Below are 21396 nucleotides of genomic sequence, written 5' to 3' on the forward strand. Positions count from 1 at the left end.
AGACGGTAATAAAAGTAACTCAATTTTCAAAAATTGGCAAATAAAAACACGGTAACATGCTCATTCTTGATGGTAACAAAAGGAATGGGAATTAAAAGAGCATATATGGTGAAGGGCACCTGGGTGGCTCAGTGGGTTAAGCGCCAGACTCCTGATTTCAGTTCAGGTCATGATCTCGCAGTTCGTGAGTTTGAGCACCTCTCTGGGCTCCGAGCTGACAGTGCGGAGCCTGCTCGGGATTCTCTCTCTCCCTCTCTCTCTATGCCCCTCCCCTGCTGGCTTCCTTTGCCTCTCAAGTAAATAAAACTGAAAAAAAAGAAAAAAAAAGAGCACAATGAGACTCCCCTCTCCCACCCACAGGCTGTAAAAATTGAATAGCATGACTGTATGCAGTCCTGGTGAGGGTAGTACTCCCAAGGAAAGCGGAATTGGTTGTAAATAGGGAGAGTTTTTTGAATTGGCAGGGCTCACCAAAAGTGTTAAATATCATGACCTTTGGCTAAACAACTTAATATCTAGGTATCTATCTTATAGAATATTCATGAGCATCAAGATATTTGGATCACAATAGTTACTGCAGTATTTTTCGGAAGACGGTGTTTGAAACAACCGAACTAGCTATCAACAGAACAAGTGAGCTCTGGTGCCTCTTTCCTATGCAGTATTTTATAGCCAGTAGGAAGGGGAGGGGACGTGAAAAGGTGTTGTTAATGTTTCTTATCGTTTTCTGTTCTATATAATTCTGTGGATGTTTAAAATATTTTTAAGTGGGTTGAGTAATTTTGAAAAAAAAAAGGTCTTGAAATAAAAGAAAACACAGGAGGAGCAGCTGAGTGCAGCTCTTCATTAAAGCCAATCTTCTTCCCATGTGGTGCCATTTTGTCTCTTCATCGCGAGCAGCCGGCAGAGGCTGATGGGAAGAGCTCCTGCGTGATTCTAGACTTTCCTCGCGTCTGAGGCTCCAGGGGACCCTCAGCTTTCATTCCCCTCTACGTTTGGCTTTATAACAGTTCATCAGCGTTTTAGCTTTGTCTTCTGATGGCTGCTTTAACGGCAGCCAGCCACTCTTCAGGCTCCTGCAAAGGAGAAGAGTGTGGGTTTTTCGTCTCTGTGCAATTCTGTTCAACTGGTTGCCTTGCCATCTTGCACAACATTTGCCTCCAGTCTCAGGAGCTTAAGACGGACAACTTAGTGGTGTCTCCAGTTTACAGGTCAGGAAGGCCCCTGTTTGAGAGCTTTTATTCATACCGATTTCAACCGCTCATTTTAATCAATAGAGTGAGGGGTTAGACCCACAGATTTGGGAGTCAGACAAAGCCTGGATTATAACTCAGCTACAAGTTTAACTTCGGGCACCCTCATCCATAAAACGGGGATGATACTGACAGCACAGCCTACCTTATAGGCTTGTTGATTAGATCAATGAGAAACACACTGCCTGGAACACAGACAGTTCCTAACAAATAATTGTTATTTTCCAGAACCTGGTGGTGGGATACAACATTTAGCAAGACGCACTTCCTGCCCTTGAACTCATAGAATAGCGCAGGAGAAAGAAGCGTAACCAGATTCACAGCTAAAATCTGCCTTTTGTTCTCAGTGCTATGATGGAAGCTTTTATTGCCAGAGAAGTGCTCAGACCAGCTGGGAGAAGGCAAGGTCTGAACCAAGTCTTAGAGGGGAAGTGAGGCCAGGGATTGGGGTGTGGTGAGATGCTGGGCAGGTGGTAAAACAGGGGAAGGGGCTATTTGGGGCAGAGGGAGCCACAGGAGCAGTGGACCCTCATGATGGCTGAGGGGTGGGCAAGGGCAGTGTGCTGTTAGTTTGGAGGGTGGGACAGGGAGTGGCACCAAGTGAAACAGCTGGAGAGGCCAGCAGGGCCGTGAACTTGGGAGTCTCAGCCTTGTCGGAGGGCCTTTGAAAGGTTTCAGTTGGGTTAGATTTTTAGAGTATTATTCACAGATAGATGTGATCGCTGAGGAAAGGATGGATTGGGGTTCAAGACAGAGGGGCAGGGAGACCAACTAGGTGGATGTGGCCAGGACAGTGAGGCGAGGGATGATGTGTAAAGAGGGGTGGCCTTGATGCTGTCAACAGGTAGACCAGGCAGGGTCTGGATGAGTGTGTGGAGTGGGGGAGGGGAGCTGTAGACGGAACCCAGGCTCCAACACAGGGCAAGAGCGAAGTTGTCAACTTTGTGGAGTCAAGATGAAAGAAGATCTCAGAGCAGGCAGCCCAGGCAGACTCGGTCTACTCCTGAGTGCTCCCCAGAATGAGACGCCTCCCATTACGGCAGTTCGGATGCTTGCCTTCAGACTAGTGTCCACTCCATAAAAACAGCAAGGATGTCTCCACCTTCACAACAAGAAACACATAGTAAACACATACTGAAATAATCCTCCAGCCCCCTCCCTCTACCAAGGAGAGAGCCCCACTCCAGAGAGGTTAAGGGAGTTGAGGGAGGAGTTGAGAGCTAGTGGCAATGTCAGGCCCCGAACCTTGGTCTCCCCTATTCCCAGGAAACCGTTCTCTCCACTGCACTCAGGGAATAGCAAAGCTGGCACCAGAGTGGCACCAAGGGAAGCAGGTGATGGCAGATGGAATTCTTGAATCCCCAGGCGTGAAGTGGCTGATAAGCACTAGTTTGTGCTAAACTTTTTCCCTTGAGTGTTGGAGGAGAAGTCCCCTTCCTGCTATTTTGAATCAAGCTCACTTTAAATTTTTTTTTAACGTTTATTTATTTTTGAGACAGAGACAGAGCATGAATGGGGGAGGGGCAGAGAGAGAGGGAGACACAGAATCAGAAGCAGGCTCCAGGCTCTGAGCCATCAGCCCAGACCCCGACTCGGGGCTCGAACTCACGGACCGCGAGATCGTGACCTGAGCTGAAGTCGGACGCTTAACCGACCAAGCCACCCAGGTGCCCCGAATCAAGCTCACTTTAATAGTACTGTTTGAACAAAGTGGGCTGGAAGCCCAGACCCTGCTCCTCCCCTGGGGAAAACCTGTTCCTCACCTCGCCTGCACCTGCGAGCTGCTTTCATCATATGAATCTATAAGCTCGTAACCGATGACCCTCTCTGCAGAGGGGCATATGAACGCCCATATCCTCCACCCCACCACAGCCCACCTTCCGCAGCCCCAGACTCTTGCTTCAGTCTCCTTCCCACTCTACTCCTTCAGCCAAGCTACCCTTCCAGCCTGGCCAGCCCACACTACCGGGCCAGGTCTATACTTGCACAAAGTATGCTCTCCTGAGCACCGGCCAAGGAATCAGAGCCGATGCACTCCTGCCCCCTCCCCTCCCTCCTGTGGTCTCCAAACTCAAGCCCTACCCCTGGGATTTCCCACTCCTCTGAACTTCCCCACTATTAATAGTATCTGTTACACCATTTAGCATTGAATTATATTTTGGTTTGCAATATTTTTTCCTTTCTTTTTAAAGTTTATTTGTTTATTTTTGAGAGAAACAGAGAGAGAGAGCACAAGCAAGGGAGAGGCAGAGAGAGGGAGACAGAATCCGAAGCAGGCTCCAGGCTCCGAGCTGTCTGCACAGAGTGGGACACGAGGCTCAAACCCACGAACTGTGAGATCATGCCCTGAGCCGAAGTTGGACACTTAACTGACTGAGCCATCCAGGTGCCCCAATACTTTTTCCTTTACATTTTAATCACCTCCTCAGCATGCTTCATAATGAGCATACAGAAGGGTCCATGGGGCACCATTTAACCTCTCTGGGTTTCCTAACCTAAAAGGGCTAGGGAAGAATTTGCTAGAACTAAGGAGCCTTCTAGGAGAATATAGATACTACATTTAAAAGAAGCCCAGAGTGCTGATTTTGACTCAGAGGGAAAGATGTGTATGTATGTGTTGGGGGGCCAGGGGTGCTGATGCTGTTACTTAGAACTGTTTTCTGGGACAGTCTATCCTGGACACCTGAGTGTTGTGCAACGGGACTTGTGAATAAAAGGATCCAGTCATTTCTCCACAATCTCTGCTGGGATATTAAGGAAGGACCTGGCCTGCTGGGGCTCCCTTTGATGGAAGGCCAGCTTCCCCATTTGGGAGCCCCAAATGGGGTTCTAACATCTCAACTGCAGGGAGAAGTCGATAGCCAGCTGAAACAGGGCTGGGTGCAGAGCCCATATCTGGCCACAGAGGAACAGCAAAAAAAGCTGAGGGTAATGCTCTTGTTAGCGCAAGTGGAGACCTGGCAATAAACAGAAGTATTTAGAGAGCACTTTTGACAGAGCATTAAGGCTCTGCCTGAGCAGGTAGAGAGAGTGATGGTGACGTTTGGACAATTATGGTTCAATGTGACCCCATCTGTACCTGCAGGATCACACTGGGCCTTGTTGAAGTTGGTAAACTTGGTCAAAAGCCCCCGTGGAGAAATTCCAGTTAAGGTTTTGGTAATTGACAGCTGGCCCTTAGCCCTTGCTCTCAGCGCACGAGAAAGCGCCTCTCTCCACTGCTCCGCCAGGGGGCAGGAGAGGTCACATTACACAGAATTACGAGGAAAAAACCAAACTTCTCCCCCAAACTGGGTTCCACCTCAGGAAACCGAATCCTCCAGCTGTGGCGTCCCAGACGCCCGCCCCGACACGCCCCTCGCCAGCCGCCTCCCCCTGCGCCCCTGCCCTAGCCCTGTTCTGTCGGGTGCTCCTCCGACCGCCGTCCCGGCACCTCTCCCCGCGTCCCTTGCCCTAAGATGAAGGTTTGGCTGCTGCTTGGTCTTCTGCTCGTGCACGAAGCGCTAGAGGATGGTGAGTAACCCTGGGCGGGGACCCCCAACCCATATCCTCCCTCGGCCCACTCTCCTCCAGCCAGCTCTTTCTAGAACTTCTGACCTTCCGAGGCTCAGCCTTGGATCTGCCCCAGGACACCTGACCTATTTTACCTGCCTCTCTCCACCCCCACCTCCCCCTCCCTGCGCTCCCCTGGGATAGTGGTAACTACCCCAGCCCTTCAGATCCCCACCAGGACCGCCCAGCGCTCTCGGAAGGCGCTGGGAGGGCGAACCGAGCATCCCCTGCCAGCGTCTGGTCCAGCCCCCAGTGTCAACGTGTCGTTCTGGGAGGTGGCGCGGGAGCACTGGATCGCTCCCACCTCCGCGCACGCGTTCACCCAGGGTCTCGGCTTCCGAGGGCGCGGGCCACCTCAGCAAGGCATTTGCTGATTCTTTGCCAAACTTTGAAGTGTCCTCCTCCCAGCCGAAGTCCTGGATTTGTTTCCTACACCACTACGGGCTTGAATCCTGCAAGATCTACCTATGGCTTAGACCGGATATTCGTGTGCGCCTATCTGGGCCCACCCTGTTGCTTAGATTCACAACCACAGGGTCAGTGTGTGTGTGTGTGTGTGTGTGTGTGTGTGTGTGTGTGTGTGTGTGTTGTTCTTCTTCTTCTTATATCTATATATATGACTTTAGCATTTGTTTGGCTGGCTCCATTATTTATTCAAATAGTGTTATTTATCTATACAGTACATTTGGCACCTGAGTCCATCCTGGTATCCTGGCACCTTTGGAATTCCTCAGCTACAAGCCCCGATTTTTGCTTAGTTTTGCTTGAAAGCAGCTTTTGCTGTTATGCAATCTCACTCTGGCGCTATCTCAACCTGGCTCACGTCTTAACCACTACTCCGTCCTGACCAGTTCCTTTATTGCCTGTGAAACTAGAAGCATTTCCCGCCCCCCCCCCGCCCTCCAAAATTCTAGTTTGCAAAGTCCAACATGGTTGTGGGGCTGGCAGCTGAGGAGAGGACCCTCCGGCCTAGAGACTCGCGGGATACAGTGTCTGCAAGTGCTTCTGCTCCGGGAGCAACCCGCCCGCTTTGCCCGGGGAGGAGCCGGCATGGGTTCATGTTCTAAAATGCACTATTAAAATGCCCCTGGCAGGTCCCTCTATGTGGTTGCTGAAGGGACAGAGATGCAGAATCTGGTGTTGTTTTTGGAATAGGGCAGTAGAGAGCCAGACAAAATAACTTCAAACAGCCCGCTCACGTGGTTGTACCGTTCACCCAAGATGCCGGCCTCCGGGGCCCAGGAGGCAGCCCCCCCACCCCCCGCCCGCCACTCCCTCCCTGACCGCTCCCAGCCAGTATGTGTGCAGACCAGGAGAATGATTGCAAGCATCTGCCTGAATCAATTAGCATCTGTTTAAGTCAAATGTGACTCAATAAACATTTATGAGACAGGGAGAGTTGAGCACAAAGTGAATATTTCATAGAAAATAATGGACACGTTTCAGGTGTCATAGTACTGGAGCTTTGTTTTTCAAAGGATATACTGGTTATCAATAAAATATTAAATACATAATTAGAAAAGTAAATCTGCTTCACTAAATTATGTAACCGTTTTCCTAAACCTATTAAGAATGTTTTTTTTCTTTTCCCCTGTTTTGAGTTATCATGGGGCTGGCTGGGCCAGGAACAGGCCAGTGAGAGAGGCACATACAGAAACCCTTCCAGGGACAATCTCTCATGGGTGGGCTGGGATCTGCTGCCTCCTGGGCCATCCCAAAGCACGCGCTGCGGACACGAGGCCCGTGATACAGCTTACCTCACTGCCTTTTGCTTTTCCTATCACTTCTAGGAAAGATCTTCTTTTTTTTTTTAAGTTTTTTTAAAAATGTTTATTTATTTTTGAGAGAGACAGAGATAGCATGAGCAGGGGAGGGGCAGAGAGAGAGGGAGATACAGAATCCGACTGTGTGTCTTCATATGGTGCCATTTTTTATTTATTTTTAAGTTTATTTCTTTATTTTGAGAGAGGCAGAGAGAGCAAGTCGGGGAGGGGGCAGAGAGAAGGGAGAGAGAGAGAATTCCAAGCAGGTTCCACACTGTCAGCTTGGAGCCCGATGCAAGTCTCAGATTCATAAACTGTGAGATCATAACCTGAGCGGAAACCAAGAGTTGGACGCCTGACCGACTGAGCCACCCAGGCGCCCCATATGGTGCTATTTTTATATAAAGTATAAAATCGCAAGCGCTTCGCCAGCTTTTCATTGTTTACATAAATATTTTTTTATCCAAGGTCAAGAGCAAATCCATAAAAATGGATTTGTCACTGTTTTGTTGAATTTACCCCAGACCTTTGGTCAATGCTAGTGTGATCTTTGGTCTAACGTGGGTTTATTTTGTGTCCTATGAAAAGGTTCTCTGTCTGGGAGGCCTGCAGAGATTTGTTATGATGTGAGGGCAATGTAGCCATATGTCTAAGGAGGTCAGGAGGGAGACGCTGCTGCTGATTCTTCAACCAGGACTCTGTACCATTTTTATGCCTCAATGTATTCCTGGGAAAAGGAGTGTAAATATTAGTTCACAAACCCATATAATGAAAAAAGAATTGTAAACATTCTCATCACCCATGAGATTACATAATGTTTCTAAGCATGCAGGGTGTTGGCTCATCTGTTGGGCCTACAAAATAATCTCTGATCCTTAGAGCCAAAAAAGAAGTTTGATGGCAATGGGGAGGTGGGCAGTGTGCCAGCCCAGTGGCGAGTCCTGAGGGTTGATGGCTTTCTCCAGACAAGGTTGTACGGCCCCTTCCTTTGTGGTGCCCATAATCTAATGGAAGGACCAAAAGTGGGTAAACAAGAAAAGGTAAAATTTCAGGAAGTGATAAGCGGCACAAAGAATCAATAATCAGGATGTATTAGTCTCCTAGGGCTGCTGTGACAAAATACCACAAGCCAGGTGGTGTGGCTTAGGGCAACAGAAGTTTCTCCTGCCCAGTTCTGTCCTCAGGAACCTTCTGTCTCTGCGACTCTGGTCTCCCTGCCTCTTCCTGCCTTTTGCGGGTGGCTGTCTATCCCTGGTGCCCCCAGGCTTGCACCTGCGTCACCCCAGTTGCTGCCTCTGTGGTCACCTGGTCTCCCGTGTGTCTTTGACTTCACATGGCATTTTCCTGTGTGTGTCTCTTCTTATAAGGACACCAGCATATTGGATCGGAGCCCACCCTAATCACCTCATCTCAACTTGGTTACCACTGCCAAGATCCTATTTCCAAATAAGGTCATGCTCATTGGTACAAGGGGTTACGACTTCAGTGTGCCTTTTTGTGGGGCACATTTAACATGCAGCATGGGGTGAGAGGATGGAAGGACCATGGAGGGGAGTCAGAGCATGGTTTGGACAGTAGAGTCAGAGGCCTTTCTGGAGAGAGTAAGTCCATGCTGCAGGTGTCCAAAAGAAGAGCTGCAAGGGCCAAGGGCACGGGGCAGAGCGGCTTCCAGGTGTCCCTGTGGTCAGTGTGGGCAAAGGACCGTTAGGGAGGAGACAGGAAATGGCAAAAGCTAATAGGCACAGGAAGACTTACGGCTTTATCTAAGATGGAGGTCATTGGAGGGTCTTGACTAGAGTAGTGCCCATGATCCAACTGATGTTTTCAAAGGTAGGAGGGCTAGGGTGGAAGCTGGGAGCCTACATAGGGAGCAGTTTTAGTAGTCTACGTGCAAAGTGGCTTGGTCCAGCATGGCCGCAGTGGATGTAGGTGCTTCTCCCTAGTGGGCTCGAGTTCTATTAAGCTGAGAGGATTTGCTGCTGGATTTGATGTGGCCTGGGAGAAAAAGACAAGAACATGTGTGACTCTGAGGTTTTTATCCTGAGCAACTGGGTGAATAGAGTTGTCATATACTGGTAAAGGGACACCAGGGAAGGAGCCAGACTGAAGAGGCATCCAGAGGTCAGTTTGAACACGTTCAATTTGAGATGCCTCCTAGCTTTCCAAGTGGCGGTGCTGAGTCAGCGACAGACTATTCAGATCTGGAGTGTAGAGGCAAAGTCAGGATGGGACAAGGCAGCTCTCAGCATATAAATGCTGCTAGGACCCAGGAGGCTGTGTGAGGCCACTTAGAAATTGAATGTCATAAATGATTGAGATGAACTGCAAGGATTAAGCCCTTGGGACCCAGGTCAGGCAGGAAAAGAAGACGAGGAAGGGCCGCCAAACAGACTGAGAAGTTGTCAGTGCCGTACAAAAAAAACAAAGAAAACAAAACCAATTCAGCGCCCTGATTTAGGAGCCAGGCAAACTGAGTGCTTCAAGAAGAGAGTGATCATTTCGCAATACATACCAATATCGAGTCATTATGTTGTACACCTGAAACTAACATTACATGTCAATTATATTTCAAAGCAAAATTAAAAGAGAGCAATCAACCCTGTTCTAATGGATACTCTAATATTTCAAAGTAAGGTCTTTTTGGTATTATTATTGAAGTATAATTAACAGACAGTATTCCCTTAATTTCATGTGTACAACATAGTGATTCAACATTTATATCCATTATGAAATGCCCACCACCATAACTGTAGTTACCCTCTGTCACCTTACAAAGTCATTACATATTATTGACTATATTCTCTATGCTGTACTTTAAATACCTGTGACTTACTTTACTACTGGAAGTTTGTACCACATATTCCCTTCACCTATTTTACCTGTTTTCCCCCACTCTGGTAACCTGTAGGCTGTTTCCCTGTATCTATGAATCTGCTTCTCTTCTGTTTGTTTATTTGTTTTCTAGATTCCATATATAAGTGAAATCATACAGTATTTGTCTAACTCTGACTTATTTCACTTAGCATAATACCCTCTAGGTCCATCCATGTTGTCACAGTGGCATAATTTCATTTTTTTGTGGCTCAGTACCATTCTACTGATACATGACACGTCTTTATCCACTCATCTACCAAAGGACATTTAGGTTGTTTTCATAGCTTGGCTATTCTAAATAATGCTGCAATGAATGTAGAAGTGTATGTATATTTTATAATTAGTGTTTTAATTTTCTTCAGATAAATACCCAGAAGTGGAGTTGCTGTATTATGTGATATTTCTGTTTCTTTAAAACAATTTTGTGTTTTTAATTCCCTTGCCTTTGGAGATGTGCCAAGTAAGAAATTGCTGCGACTGAGGTCAGAGGGTTTTTTTTCCTGATTTCTCCTCTAGGGTTTTGATGGTTTCATGTCTCACATTCAGGTGCTTTATCCATTTTGAGTTTATTTTTGTGAATGGTGTAAGAAAGTGGTCTAGTTTCATTATTCTGCATGTTGCTGTCCAGTTCTCCCAGCACCATTTGTTAAAGAGACTTTTTTCCATTGGATACTCTTTCCTGCTTTGTCAAAGATTAGTTGGCCATACTTTTGTAGGCTCAATTCTGGAGTCTCTGTTCTATTCCATTGGTGTATGTGTTTGTTTTTGTGCCACTACCATGCTGTCTTGATGATTATAGCTTTGTAGTAGAGGCTAAAGTCTGGGATTGTGATGCCTCCTGCTTTGGTCTTCTTCTTCAATATTACTTTGGCTATTCAGGGTCTTTAGTGGTTCCATACCAATTTTAGGATTGCTTGTTCTAGCTTTGAGAAGAATGCTGGTGCAATTTTGATTGGGATTGCATTGAATGTGTAGATTGCTTTGGTTAGTATTGACATTTTCACAATATTTATTCTTCCAATCCATGAGCACAGAATGTTTTTCCATTTCTATGTATCTTCTTCGATTTCCTTCATAAGATTTCTATTGGGACCTCATGAAGATAAAAAGCTTCTGCAATGCAAAGGAAACAATCAACAAAACTAAAAGGCAACCAACAGAATGGGAAAAGATATTTGCAAATGACATATCAGACAAAGGGCTAGTATCCAAAATCTATAAAGAACTCACCAAACTCCACACCCGAAAAACAATCCAGTGAAGAAATAGGCAGAAAACATGAATAGACACTTCCCTAAAGAAGACATCCAGATGGCCAACAGGCACATGAAAAGATGCTCAATGTCACTCCTCATCAGGGAAATACAAATCAAAACCACACTCAGATATCACCTTGCACCAGTCAGAGTGGCTAAAATGAACAAATCAGGAGACTATAGATGCTGGAGAGGATGTGGAGAAACGAGAACCTTCTTGCACTGTTGGTGGGAATGAAAACTGGTGCAGCCATTCTGGAAAACAGTGTGGAGGTTCCTGAAAAAATTAAAAATAGATCTACCCTATGACCCAGCAATAACACTGCTAGGAATTTACCCAAGGGATACAGGAGTGCTGATACATAGGGGCACGTATACCCCAATGTTTATAGCAGCACTCTCAACAATAGCCAAATTATGGAAAGAACCTAAATGTCCATCAACTGATGAATGGATAAAGAAAATGTGGTTTATATGCATAATGTAATACTACTTGGCAATGAGAAAGAATGAAATATGGCCTTTTGTAGCAACGTGGATGGAACTGGAGAGTGTTATGCTAAGTGAAATAATACATACAGAGAAAGACAGATACCATATGTTTTCACTCTTATGTGGATCCTGAGAAACTTAACAGAAGACCATGGGGGACGGGAAAAAAAAGTTAGAGAGGGAGGGAGGTAAACTATAAGAGACTCTTAAAAAACAGAATAAACTGAGGGTTGATGGGAGGTGGGAGGGAGGGGAAAGTGGGTGATGGGCATTGAGGAAGGCAGCTGTTGGGATGAGCACTGGGTGTTGTATGGAAACCAATTTGACAATAAATTTCATATTAAAAATAATAAATAAAAAATAAAACAGTTTTTTAAATTTATTTATTTTGAGAGAGAGAGAGAGAGAGAGAGAGAGAGAGAGAGTGAGCATGGGAGGGGCAGAGAGAAGGGGAGAGAGAATCTCAATCAGGCTCCATGGTGTCAGCAGAGAGCCTGATGTGGGGCTTGAACTCATGAAATGTGAGATCATGACCTGAGCTGAGACCAGGAACCAACAGGTTAACTGACTGAGCCACCCAGGTGCCCTCTATTTTTAATATTTTGAGGAAACTTCATAATGTTTTCAATAGTGGCTGCACAAATTTACATTTCCATCAGTAATCCACTTTCCTAGACTCTGGGTCTGAAGTTCTCTCTTGTCCATCAAGAGAGCAGGACACAGGACTGAAAATGCAAGAGAGGCTAATGTCTGGGAGGAGACAAGAGTAAGGGTCCTTGCTCCTTTTTTATTAGGATTGAAGGCTTACAAGTATGATGGGCATGCACAGAGAGACAATGAACCAGTGAACATTAACTCATGGAGTGGAGAAAAGGGGGTTTTGGAGATATGTGGTGTTAGGGGTTTGGGTCAATACAAAACAGAATCGTAGAGCTGGGAGGAAGGTCGTTTACATCACACATGAGGAGCCACCTCTGTTTACCTAAACTGGACTAGGGGGACAAGAAAGACAACGCATGCTGTCTCAGGGTCAGCAAGGTACCTTTCTTTTGCTAATTAGCTCCACTCTGGGCAACTTTGCCCTGCTGTGGTCTATAGCTGTGTTTACCTATTTTGGTCCATCCTTCCTGTGAAATCAACTTTCTACTATTGTACTAAGTTGGAGAGCATTTCCACCCTGAATACCTAATCTTGTTTGCCTCATCTTGGATGTTTTCATTCTGAGATTCCCTATTCCTACACCTTTTTCCTGTACTGGAGGCCTTTGCCCTGTTTACCTAATCTTATTTACCTAATGTTGTTTACCCAAACTTGGATGAGTACATCCTATGACTTTCTAATTTTTTATGCCTTGTTAACCCATCAGTGCAAACTCAAGCTTATTCCCCACAATCCATGAGGGTTCCTTTTTCTCCACATCCTCTCCAATACCTGTTCTTTCTTGTGTTGTTGATTTTAGCTGTTCTGACAGGTGTGAGGTGTTATCTCATTGTGGTTTTGACTGGCATTAACCTGATGTTTAGTGATATTGAACACCTTCTCATGTGTCTTTTGGTGATCTGTATGTCATCTTTGGAAAAATGTCTCTTCAGGTCCTCTGCCCATTTTTAAATCAGACTTCTTTTTGGTGTTGAGTTGTATGACTTCTTTATATATTTTGGATATTAATCCCTTATCAGATATATCATTTGCAAATATCTTCTCTTATTCAGCAGGTTGACTTTTCCTTTGGTTGATGGTTTCCTTTGCTGTGCAAACCTTTTTGGTTTGATATGCTCAGTTTATTTTTTCTTTTGTTGGCTTTGCCTTATAGAGACAGATCCAAAAAAATATTGCTGAGACTGATGTTTAAGAATTTACTGCCTATGTTTTCTTTTATGAGTTTTATGGTTTCAAGCCTTACATTTAAGCCTTTCATCCATTTTGATTTTATGTAGTGATTTATATATCGATTTGATTTTTGTATATGGTGTGAGACAGTGGTCCAGTTTTATACTTTTCACGTAGCTCTCTGGTTTTCCCAGCAGCATTTATTGGAGAGATAGTCTTCTCCCCATTGTGTATTCTTAGTCCCTTTGTCATAGATTAATTGACCATATAAGGGTGGGTTTATTGCTGGATTCTCTATTCTGTTCCAATGATCTGTGTGTCTGTTTTTGTACCACACTATTTTGATTACTGTAGCTTTGTAGTACAAGTTGAAATCTGGGAGCATGATATCTAATGCTTTGTTTTTCTTTCTCAAGATTTCTTTGGCTATCTAGGGTCTTTTGTGGTTCCATACAAATTTTAAGATTGTTTGTTCTAGTTCTGTGAAAAATGCCACTTATATTTTGATAGGGATAGATTGAATCTGTAAATCCCTTTGGATAGTATGTACATTTTAATATTAATTTTTGTAATCATGAACATGGTATATCTTTTCATATTTTGGTGTCGTTTTCATTTTCTTTCATCAATGTCTTACAGTTTTTAGAGCAAGTCTTTCATCTTCCTGGTTAAATTTAGTCCTAGGTATTTTATTCTTGTTGAAGCAATGATACATGAGACTGTTGTCTGAATTACTTTCAGTTAGTTTATTATTAGTGTTATAGACACACAACAGATTTCTGTATATTAACATTGTATCCTGCAACATTACTCAATTCATTTATCAATTCTAGTAGTTTTTTGGTGGAGTGTTTAGGATTTTCTATATATATAATATCATGTCATCTATAAATAAGGACGATTTTACTTCTTCCTTACGAATTTGGATAACTTTTATTCATTTTTCATATCTGATTGCTGTGGCTAGAGCTCCCTGTAATGGTTTGAATAAAAATGGTGAGAATAGTACCCCAGTTGTGTTCCTGCTCTTAGAAGAAAAGCTTGCAGCTTTTCACCACTGAGTATGAGGTTAGCCGTGGGTTTTCATATATGGGATTTATTATGTTGAGGTATGTTTCTTCTATACCTATTTTATTGAGAGTTTTTGTCATGAACAGATGTTGAATTTTGTCAAATGTTTATCTGCATCCATTGAGATGATCATATGGTTTTTTATCCTTCATTTTGTTAATGTGGTGCGTCATGTTGATTGATTTGCAGATATTGACACATCCTTGATTCCCTGGAATAAATCCTACTGGATCATTGTGTATAATCCTTTTAATGTATTGTTGAATGTGGTTTGCTATTATTTTGTTGAGGATTTTTACAACCATGTTCATGAGGGATATTAGCCTTTAATTTTCTTTATTCATACATCTTTGTCTGGTTTTGGTATCAGGGTAATGGTTACCTCATAGAATGAATTTGGAAGCATTCCTTCTTAAATATTTTGGAATAGTTTATGAAAGTTAGGTATTACTTCTTTAAATTTTTGGTAGAATTTACCAGTGAAGCCATCTGGTTCTGGACTTTGTTGGGATTTTTGATTACTGATTCAATTTAATTACCAGTAATTAGTCTGTTCAGATTTTCTATTTCTTCCTGATTCAATTTTAGAAGGTTTTATGTTTCTAGAAATGTATCTGTTTCTTCTAGGTAGTACAATTTGTCATTTCTCATAGTAGTCTCTTACGACTGTATATGTGTGGTGTCAGTTGTAACTTCTCTTTCATTCTCATTTTCTTTATTTGAACCTCTTTTTTTTTTTTTTATTTGTCTGGCTGAAGGTTTATTCAATTTTCTTTCTCTTTTCAAAGAACCAGCTTTTAGTTTCATTGATCTTTTGTATTTTTTTCAAAGTATCGATTTCATTTATTTCTACTGTGGTCTTTATGATTTCCTCCCTTCTGCTAACTTTGGGCCTTCCCCCCTCTAACCCCTGCCCCCCACAACTCCTTTAGGTATAAGGTTAGATTTGAAGCTTCTCTTGTTTCTTGAGTTAGATCTACATCTCTATAAACTTCCTCTTAGAACTGTTTTTGCTGCATCCCATAGATTTTGGAATGTTATGCTTTGATTTTCATTTGTCTCCAGGTATTTTTGATTTCTTCGATTTCTTTATCAACTAGTCAGTTGTTTAGTAGCATTTTGTTTCGCCTCCATATGCTTGTGTTTTTTCTAGCTTTTTTTCCCATCATAATTGATTTCTAGTGTCATACTGTTGTGGTCAGAAACAATGTTTGGTATGATTTCAGTCTTCCTAAATCCACCGAGACTTGTTTTGTGGCCTAACATGTGATCTGTCCTGGTGGATGTTCCATGCGCCCTCGTAAAGAATGTGTATTCTGTTGTTTGGGGATGGAATGTTCTGAATATATCTGTGAAGCCTGTCTGTCTAATGTATTGCTTACAGCCACTGTTTCCTTTCGGTTTTCTGTGTGGATGGTCTATCCATTGATAACAAGTGGGCATGTTAGTCCCCTACTCTCACTGTATTACTGCAAAATTCTCCCTCGAGGTCTGTTACAATTTGCTTTTGTATTTAGTGCCTCCATGTTGGGTGCCTGGGTCTTTACAATTTCTATATCCTCCAGCTGGATTGATGCTTTTATCATTATAGAATACGCTTCTTTGTCTCTTTTTACAGTTTTTGTTTTAAAGTCTCTTTTGTCTGATAGAAGTTTTGCTACCCCAGATTTTTTTTCCTTTTCTTTTCTTTTCTTTTCTTTTCTTTTTTTTCTTTCTTTTTCTTTCCTTTTTTAAAAATTTCCATTAGCATGGATAATCATTTTCCATCCCTTACTTTCAGTCTGTTTGTGTCTTTAGCTCTGAACTGAATCTCTTACAGTCAGCATAGAGATGGGTCTTGTTTATTTTTTGTGTATTCACTTACCCTCTGTGTTTTAATTGGAGCATTTATCAACATTAAAGTGATTATTGACAGATACGTGCTTATTGCCATTTTGTTCATTGTGTTCTGGTCACTTTTATAGCTTTCTCTGTTCCTGGAGTGCCTGAGTGGCTCAGTTGGTTCAGCGTCTGACTCTTGGTTTCGGCTCAGGTCATGATCTCCCGGTTCTTGAGTTTAAGTCCCATGCTGGGCTCTGTGCTGAGAGAACAGAGCCTGATTGGGATTCTCTCTCTCTCTCTCTCTCTCTCTCTGCCCCTCCCCCACTTGCTCACACGCTCTCTCTCTCAAGATAAATAAACATTATAGTTCTCTCTGTTCCTGTCTTCCTTTGCCCTTTTCCCTTATGATGACTTTCTTTAGTTCTATGTTTAGAAATCTGGGGTTTTTTTAGTATAATTATTACATGTTTTCAGTTTCTGGTTACCATGAGGTCTCTCTCTCTCTCTCTCTCTCTATATATATATATATATATATACCACCCTATGTGTATAGCAATTGATTTTTAAGTTAATGGTTGCTTACGTCTGAACACATGCTAAAAGCACTGTACTACATTTTTATCTTCCCCGTGTTTTATGTACGTGATGTCTTACTACATTATTTTTTTGTGTGCATCCTTTAAGTAATTAGTGTAAATATAGTTGATTTTACTACTTCTGTCTTTTGAGAGAGAGAGAGTGGGGGGGAGGGGCAGAGAGGGAGGGAAGGAGAGAATCTTAAGCAGGTTTCACACTCAGCGTGGGACCCAACATGGGGCTCAGTCTCACAACCGTGAGCTCACGACTGAAACCGAAATCAAGTGTTACACACTTAACCAAATGAGCTACCCAGGCGCCCCACTACTTTTGTCTTTAACCTTCTCACTGGCTTCATAAGCCGTGGATCCATCCCTTTCACTGTATGTTTGCTTTTTCCCAGGGAGATTTTTTCTTTCATAATTTTCTTCCAGTTATGGCCTTTTCATCTTAAGGAGGTCCCTTTAACATTTCCTGTAAAGTCAGTTTAGAGGTGATGAACTCTTTGAACTCTTGTTTGTCTGGGAAAGTCTTTATCTCTTCTTCAACTTTGAGTGATAATCTTGCAGGTTAGAGTATAGATTGTTGTTTTTTATCCTGCAGTACTTGGAATATATTATAACCGTGCCCCCCCGCTGTAGCCTGTGAAGTTTCTGTTCAAAAACAAGTAGATAGTCTTTTGGTGTTCCCTTGTACACAACTAGTTGCTTTTCTCTTGCTTCTTTTAAGATTCTCTCTTTATCTTCAATTTTTGACTTTCAGTTTTAATGTGTTTTTGTGTAGACATCTTTGGGTTCGTCTTGGTCAGGGCTCTCTGTGCTTCTTGGACTTGGATGTCTGTTTTCCTTCCCCACGTTAGAAATGTTTTCAGTTATTATTTTTCAAATAAATGCTCTGTCCTTTTCTCTTTTTGCCTTTTGGCACCTCTATAATGTAAATGTTAGTACGCTTAATGTTGTCCTAGAGGTTCCTTACACTACTCTCATTTTTAAAAAATCTTTTGTCTGTGTGTGTGTGTGTGTGTGTGCGCGTGCATGCATGCATATGTGTGTGTGTGATTTCCAGTACCCTGTCTTCCAGATTGCTGATCCATTTTTTTCTGCATTTTCTAATCTGCCATTGATCCCCTTTAGTGTATTTTTTATTCAGTTATTGTATTCTTCATCTCTGATTGGTTCTTTTTAATATTTTCTTTCTCTTTGTTGAAGAGCCCACTGTGTTCAGCTATTCTTTTCCCAAGTCCAGTGAGCACCTTAAGACCATGACTTTGACCTCTTTATCAGATAGATTGCTTATATTCCCATTTTGTTTAGTTCCATCTAAGGTTTTGCCCTGTTCTTTTGTTTGGAACATATTCCTCTGTCTCCTCATTCTCTGACTCTCTGTGTTTGTTTCTGTGTTTTAGGTAGGTTAACTACATCTCCCAGTCTTGAAGAACTGGTGTCATGTAAATGGTGTCCTATAGGGCCCAGAAGTGCAATCCTTCTTGGTCACCAGAAGCAGACATTCCAGGATCACCCCACATGGGCTACATGGGCCTTCCTGCTGTGGCTGGACCACAACTGCCGTGGCTGGACCACAACTGCCGTGGCATACTTTTGGTTGAGGCTGGTCATGTGGGAGCCACTTTGGAGAGGCCACTTACCTGGTACAGTCGGGCAGGAGCTGACAAAGTAAGAGCCTCATCCTGGAATAGAAGTATTTGTTCTTAGAAATTGCTCTTTTATGAAAATGCTACTTTAAGAAATGGTAGGAGGGTATTTTGGAGTGGGGTTCTTGAAAAAAGAAGGGGTAGAGTAGGGAAAGAAAAGGCTCTTAGCTTTCTATTTTCATCTCCCAAGTATCATTGGTTTCCCACCTCAGCTTTGTCCTTGGGGAGGTGTATGTATCCTTGTGGGGTGTTTCATGAAGAATCAAAACATTAGAGTAGGACATTTTCATCAGTTTATATAACTTGCTGAGGAACCCCTGAGCTACTCAGCAAAGTTCTAGTGTGCTTATTTTCATGCTACCTTCAAGTGAGACCTTTCCCCTTACCTGTCCATGAGGAGAAAAAGGTAAACAGCTACAGATCTTTATGTTAATGACTGTGTTCATATCAAGTCTTCATCTGAGCAGCTGTCAGTTATTCTGCTACTGATTTTTTTTTTATTTTATTTTGTAACTCCTCCAACATAATTCTATTCTATAGAATTAGAGAGGTTAATAGTCAGGTCACCTTTATTGAACGTTTGATTGCAACCCTCAGTTGGTGATGCAGAATTATAGTCCTTTGTCCTGCTTTCTTCTTGCTTTGTAACATTTACTCATTTATTTTGGAGACAGGCTTTTGACCAGTGTCTCCTCGCTTCGGGATTCTAATGTATGCCTTGGAAAAGCATAACCAGCCATTCCAGGAAGCTTGTACCCTTCTCCTTGGCATCACATTCTGTTTGATTTGGAACTTCTTGCCAAAGCCTGGGGCATATCACACAAAGAAACCACTTGGACAATGGTGCTATGCATGAGATTTGCGAGGGGGAAAAGGGAAGAAGAAAAGAAACTGTTACAATATGCTAATCTTTAAGTGAATCAAAAGACAATAGCATGAACTGAGAAGAGCCTAGACCTTTTATCCAAGGGTCTGTTTTTTCATTAGCTTCTTAGTGACCTGGGATGAGCTACTTGGCATCTATGATCTCAGTTTTTTTCACCTGTAAATTAGGAAGAAGAATAATTGCTTTGCTTCCATCACAAGTTTATCATGGAGATCACCCCGAGATGTTATCACAAGACAATCAAAACAGCAAGTAGCTAGCACTTACTATGGGTCAGACACTACTCTCAGCATTTTAAATGTATTAACTTATTTAATCCCTATAGCAGTCGATGAGATAATCATTATCACCATATAATTCTCAATTTGCAGATGAGCAGAGACAGGGAGAGAATAGGTAACTTCCCAATGTCCCACTGCTAGTAAGTGGCAGCTAAGATCTGAAGTCAATAATGATATTTAATAGTTTGTGTATTTTACCACTTATTTCTCTATAAAAATACTACTATGCAATAGTCTCAAACATGAAATGGTAATGGGCTCTCACCTATCATATAAATTTTGAAGACCTTTTTTAGACATAGTTATACAGAAAAGTCATATTCTTTAAGAAGTTAGACATAGAATTTGGGAATGATTCAATCCCAGATCTGTCTGGGTGTCTGTGTGGCTGTAAGTGGCTCCTGTAACTTAGTGTCATTGCTATCAAACTATGGACCAGTTCCATGGTCAAGCAGTTACAGTTAGATCGATTGGTGGGTCTGTTCGGTAAACCAGTCAAAGTACTCCGCAGGGATAATGCCACCTATTTGGATGCATACTCTCCATAAGCAGGTAATCTAATGTTCCTGCGTAGCAGAGTCCCATAGGATCTGAGAGCTTAGAAGTCATGTGAGTAACACTGTTATCTAAATTCCATAAAACTTGCAGACAGTTGTGGTCATTTCTGATAGCTTGAATTCCTGTTACATGATAAAGAAAACACATCACATAAGACTTCAACCCAAAAGTCCATGAGTCCCATAGACACAGTGTGATGAAAATGCCGCGGGCCATGGATGGACATCATAATGGTAGACTTTAATTTTCTACCTTAAGTAAAGTGCTGTAACTTTTACTCTATCCCAAAACTGAGGCTTATGTTCACAACCGATGTTGCTGGATTAGCATACTCGCGTTGATCTGACATGTTCTCGATGGTTACAGTGCCTCTCCTTCTGGAAGGTTGGGGAAATATGTGCATTTATGCCACTGCCCATCCCCCTATGTCATTAGAACTTTAGGAGGTAAATAAACCAAACATGCAGGACCAGGGGAAGTCTTGGCAAACAGCAGGTTCAACAGCAGGTGATGGGGACTCATCTTGGGGACTGATGCTCAAGAACACAACTCTGCTCCCTAGAAGGATGGAGGAAGTTCAGCAGGGCCCATGACACAGGCCTCGGGAAAGAAAGAGGGCTCTCAACTGGACCCGAAGTCATGGAAAAGAGCAGGGCCCAGGGAGCAAGGCATATAAGCCCAAAGAAGGCAGCAGTTGATGTTGATTGATACTAAGTTCAGAGTGGGATTGGTTCCAGGGTCTGGGCTCAGCTGAACTAAAAGTGGAGTCTGAATGGCTCCTGTTTCAAAGGGCAAAGGGTAACATGCAAAGGAAACCAAGTTTATCGTTACACAGCGTCCAAATCAGGTGAATTTTTAGTACATAAGAGTATGGCTCCGTGAAATGCTCACAGATTGCACACATGCGTGTAACTAGCCCAGATCGAGAGAGGATGTTTCTGGAAATGCCCCTCATGTCCCCTCCTGGTCACCCCACCCCTCCGAGGTAAATTACTGCCTAGATTCTAACCTCAGAGATTCAAACCTGAAGTTTCTAAAAATGGGGTTTCTGATATTTATACATCAGAGGAGATCTGCCTTTTTGCCATCTTCTGGGGGCCTTAGACCCAGCAACTGTGAGCATGTACTTCCTTAAGACAGGGGTCTGCTGGGGCCACCTCAGTTGGTTAAGTGGCTGACTTCAGCTCAGGTCATGATCTTGCTGTTCGTGAGTTCGAGTCCCGCATCGGACTCTGTGCTGACAACTCCAGGCCTGGAGCCTGCTTTGGATTCTGTGTCTCCCTCTCTCTTTGCCCCTCCCCCACTCCTGCTCGCTCACACACACTCTCTCTCTCTCTCAAAATTAAATAAACATTAAAAATTTTTTTTTTTTTTTAAAGACAGGGTCTGCCAAAGCAGAAGCGGCATCCCTTAGGGGCATGGCTTCACCAGGACCATGTGGCTCACCCTGTTTTGTCACCTGCCTGGCCTCTGGTATAAGTGCTTACAACACTTATCTTTTGCCATCTCTTGATCCCACTTGCAGTGACTTG

General features: G+C 43.2%; 1 protein-coding gene across 1 annotated transcript in view; it reads left to right on the top strand.

Moving 5' to 3' along the window:
- The first annotated feature begins 4526 nt into the window (after positions 1–4526).
- The window catches only part of PDGFRL (platelet derived growth factor receptor like), a 69431-nt gene continuing 52561 nt past the window's right edge, over positions 4527–21396 (top strand). Inside the window, exon 1 of the mRNA XM_049631725.1 lies at positions 4527–4766. Coding sequence (XP_049487682.1) covers positions 4712–4766 — 55 coding nt within the window. The 5' untranslated portion in view covers positions 4527–4711. The remainder of the gene's footprint in view (positions 4767–21396) is intronic.

Source organism: Panthera uncia, chromosome B1, assembly GCF_023721935.1.
Source record: "Panthera uncia isolate 11264 chromosome B1, Puncia_PCG_1.0, whole genome shotgun sequence".
NCBI classification, from domain to species: domain Eukaryota; kingdom Metazoa; phylum Chordata; class Mammalia; order Carnivora; family Felidae; genus Panthera; species Panthera uncia.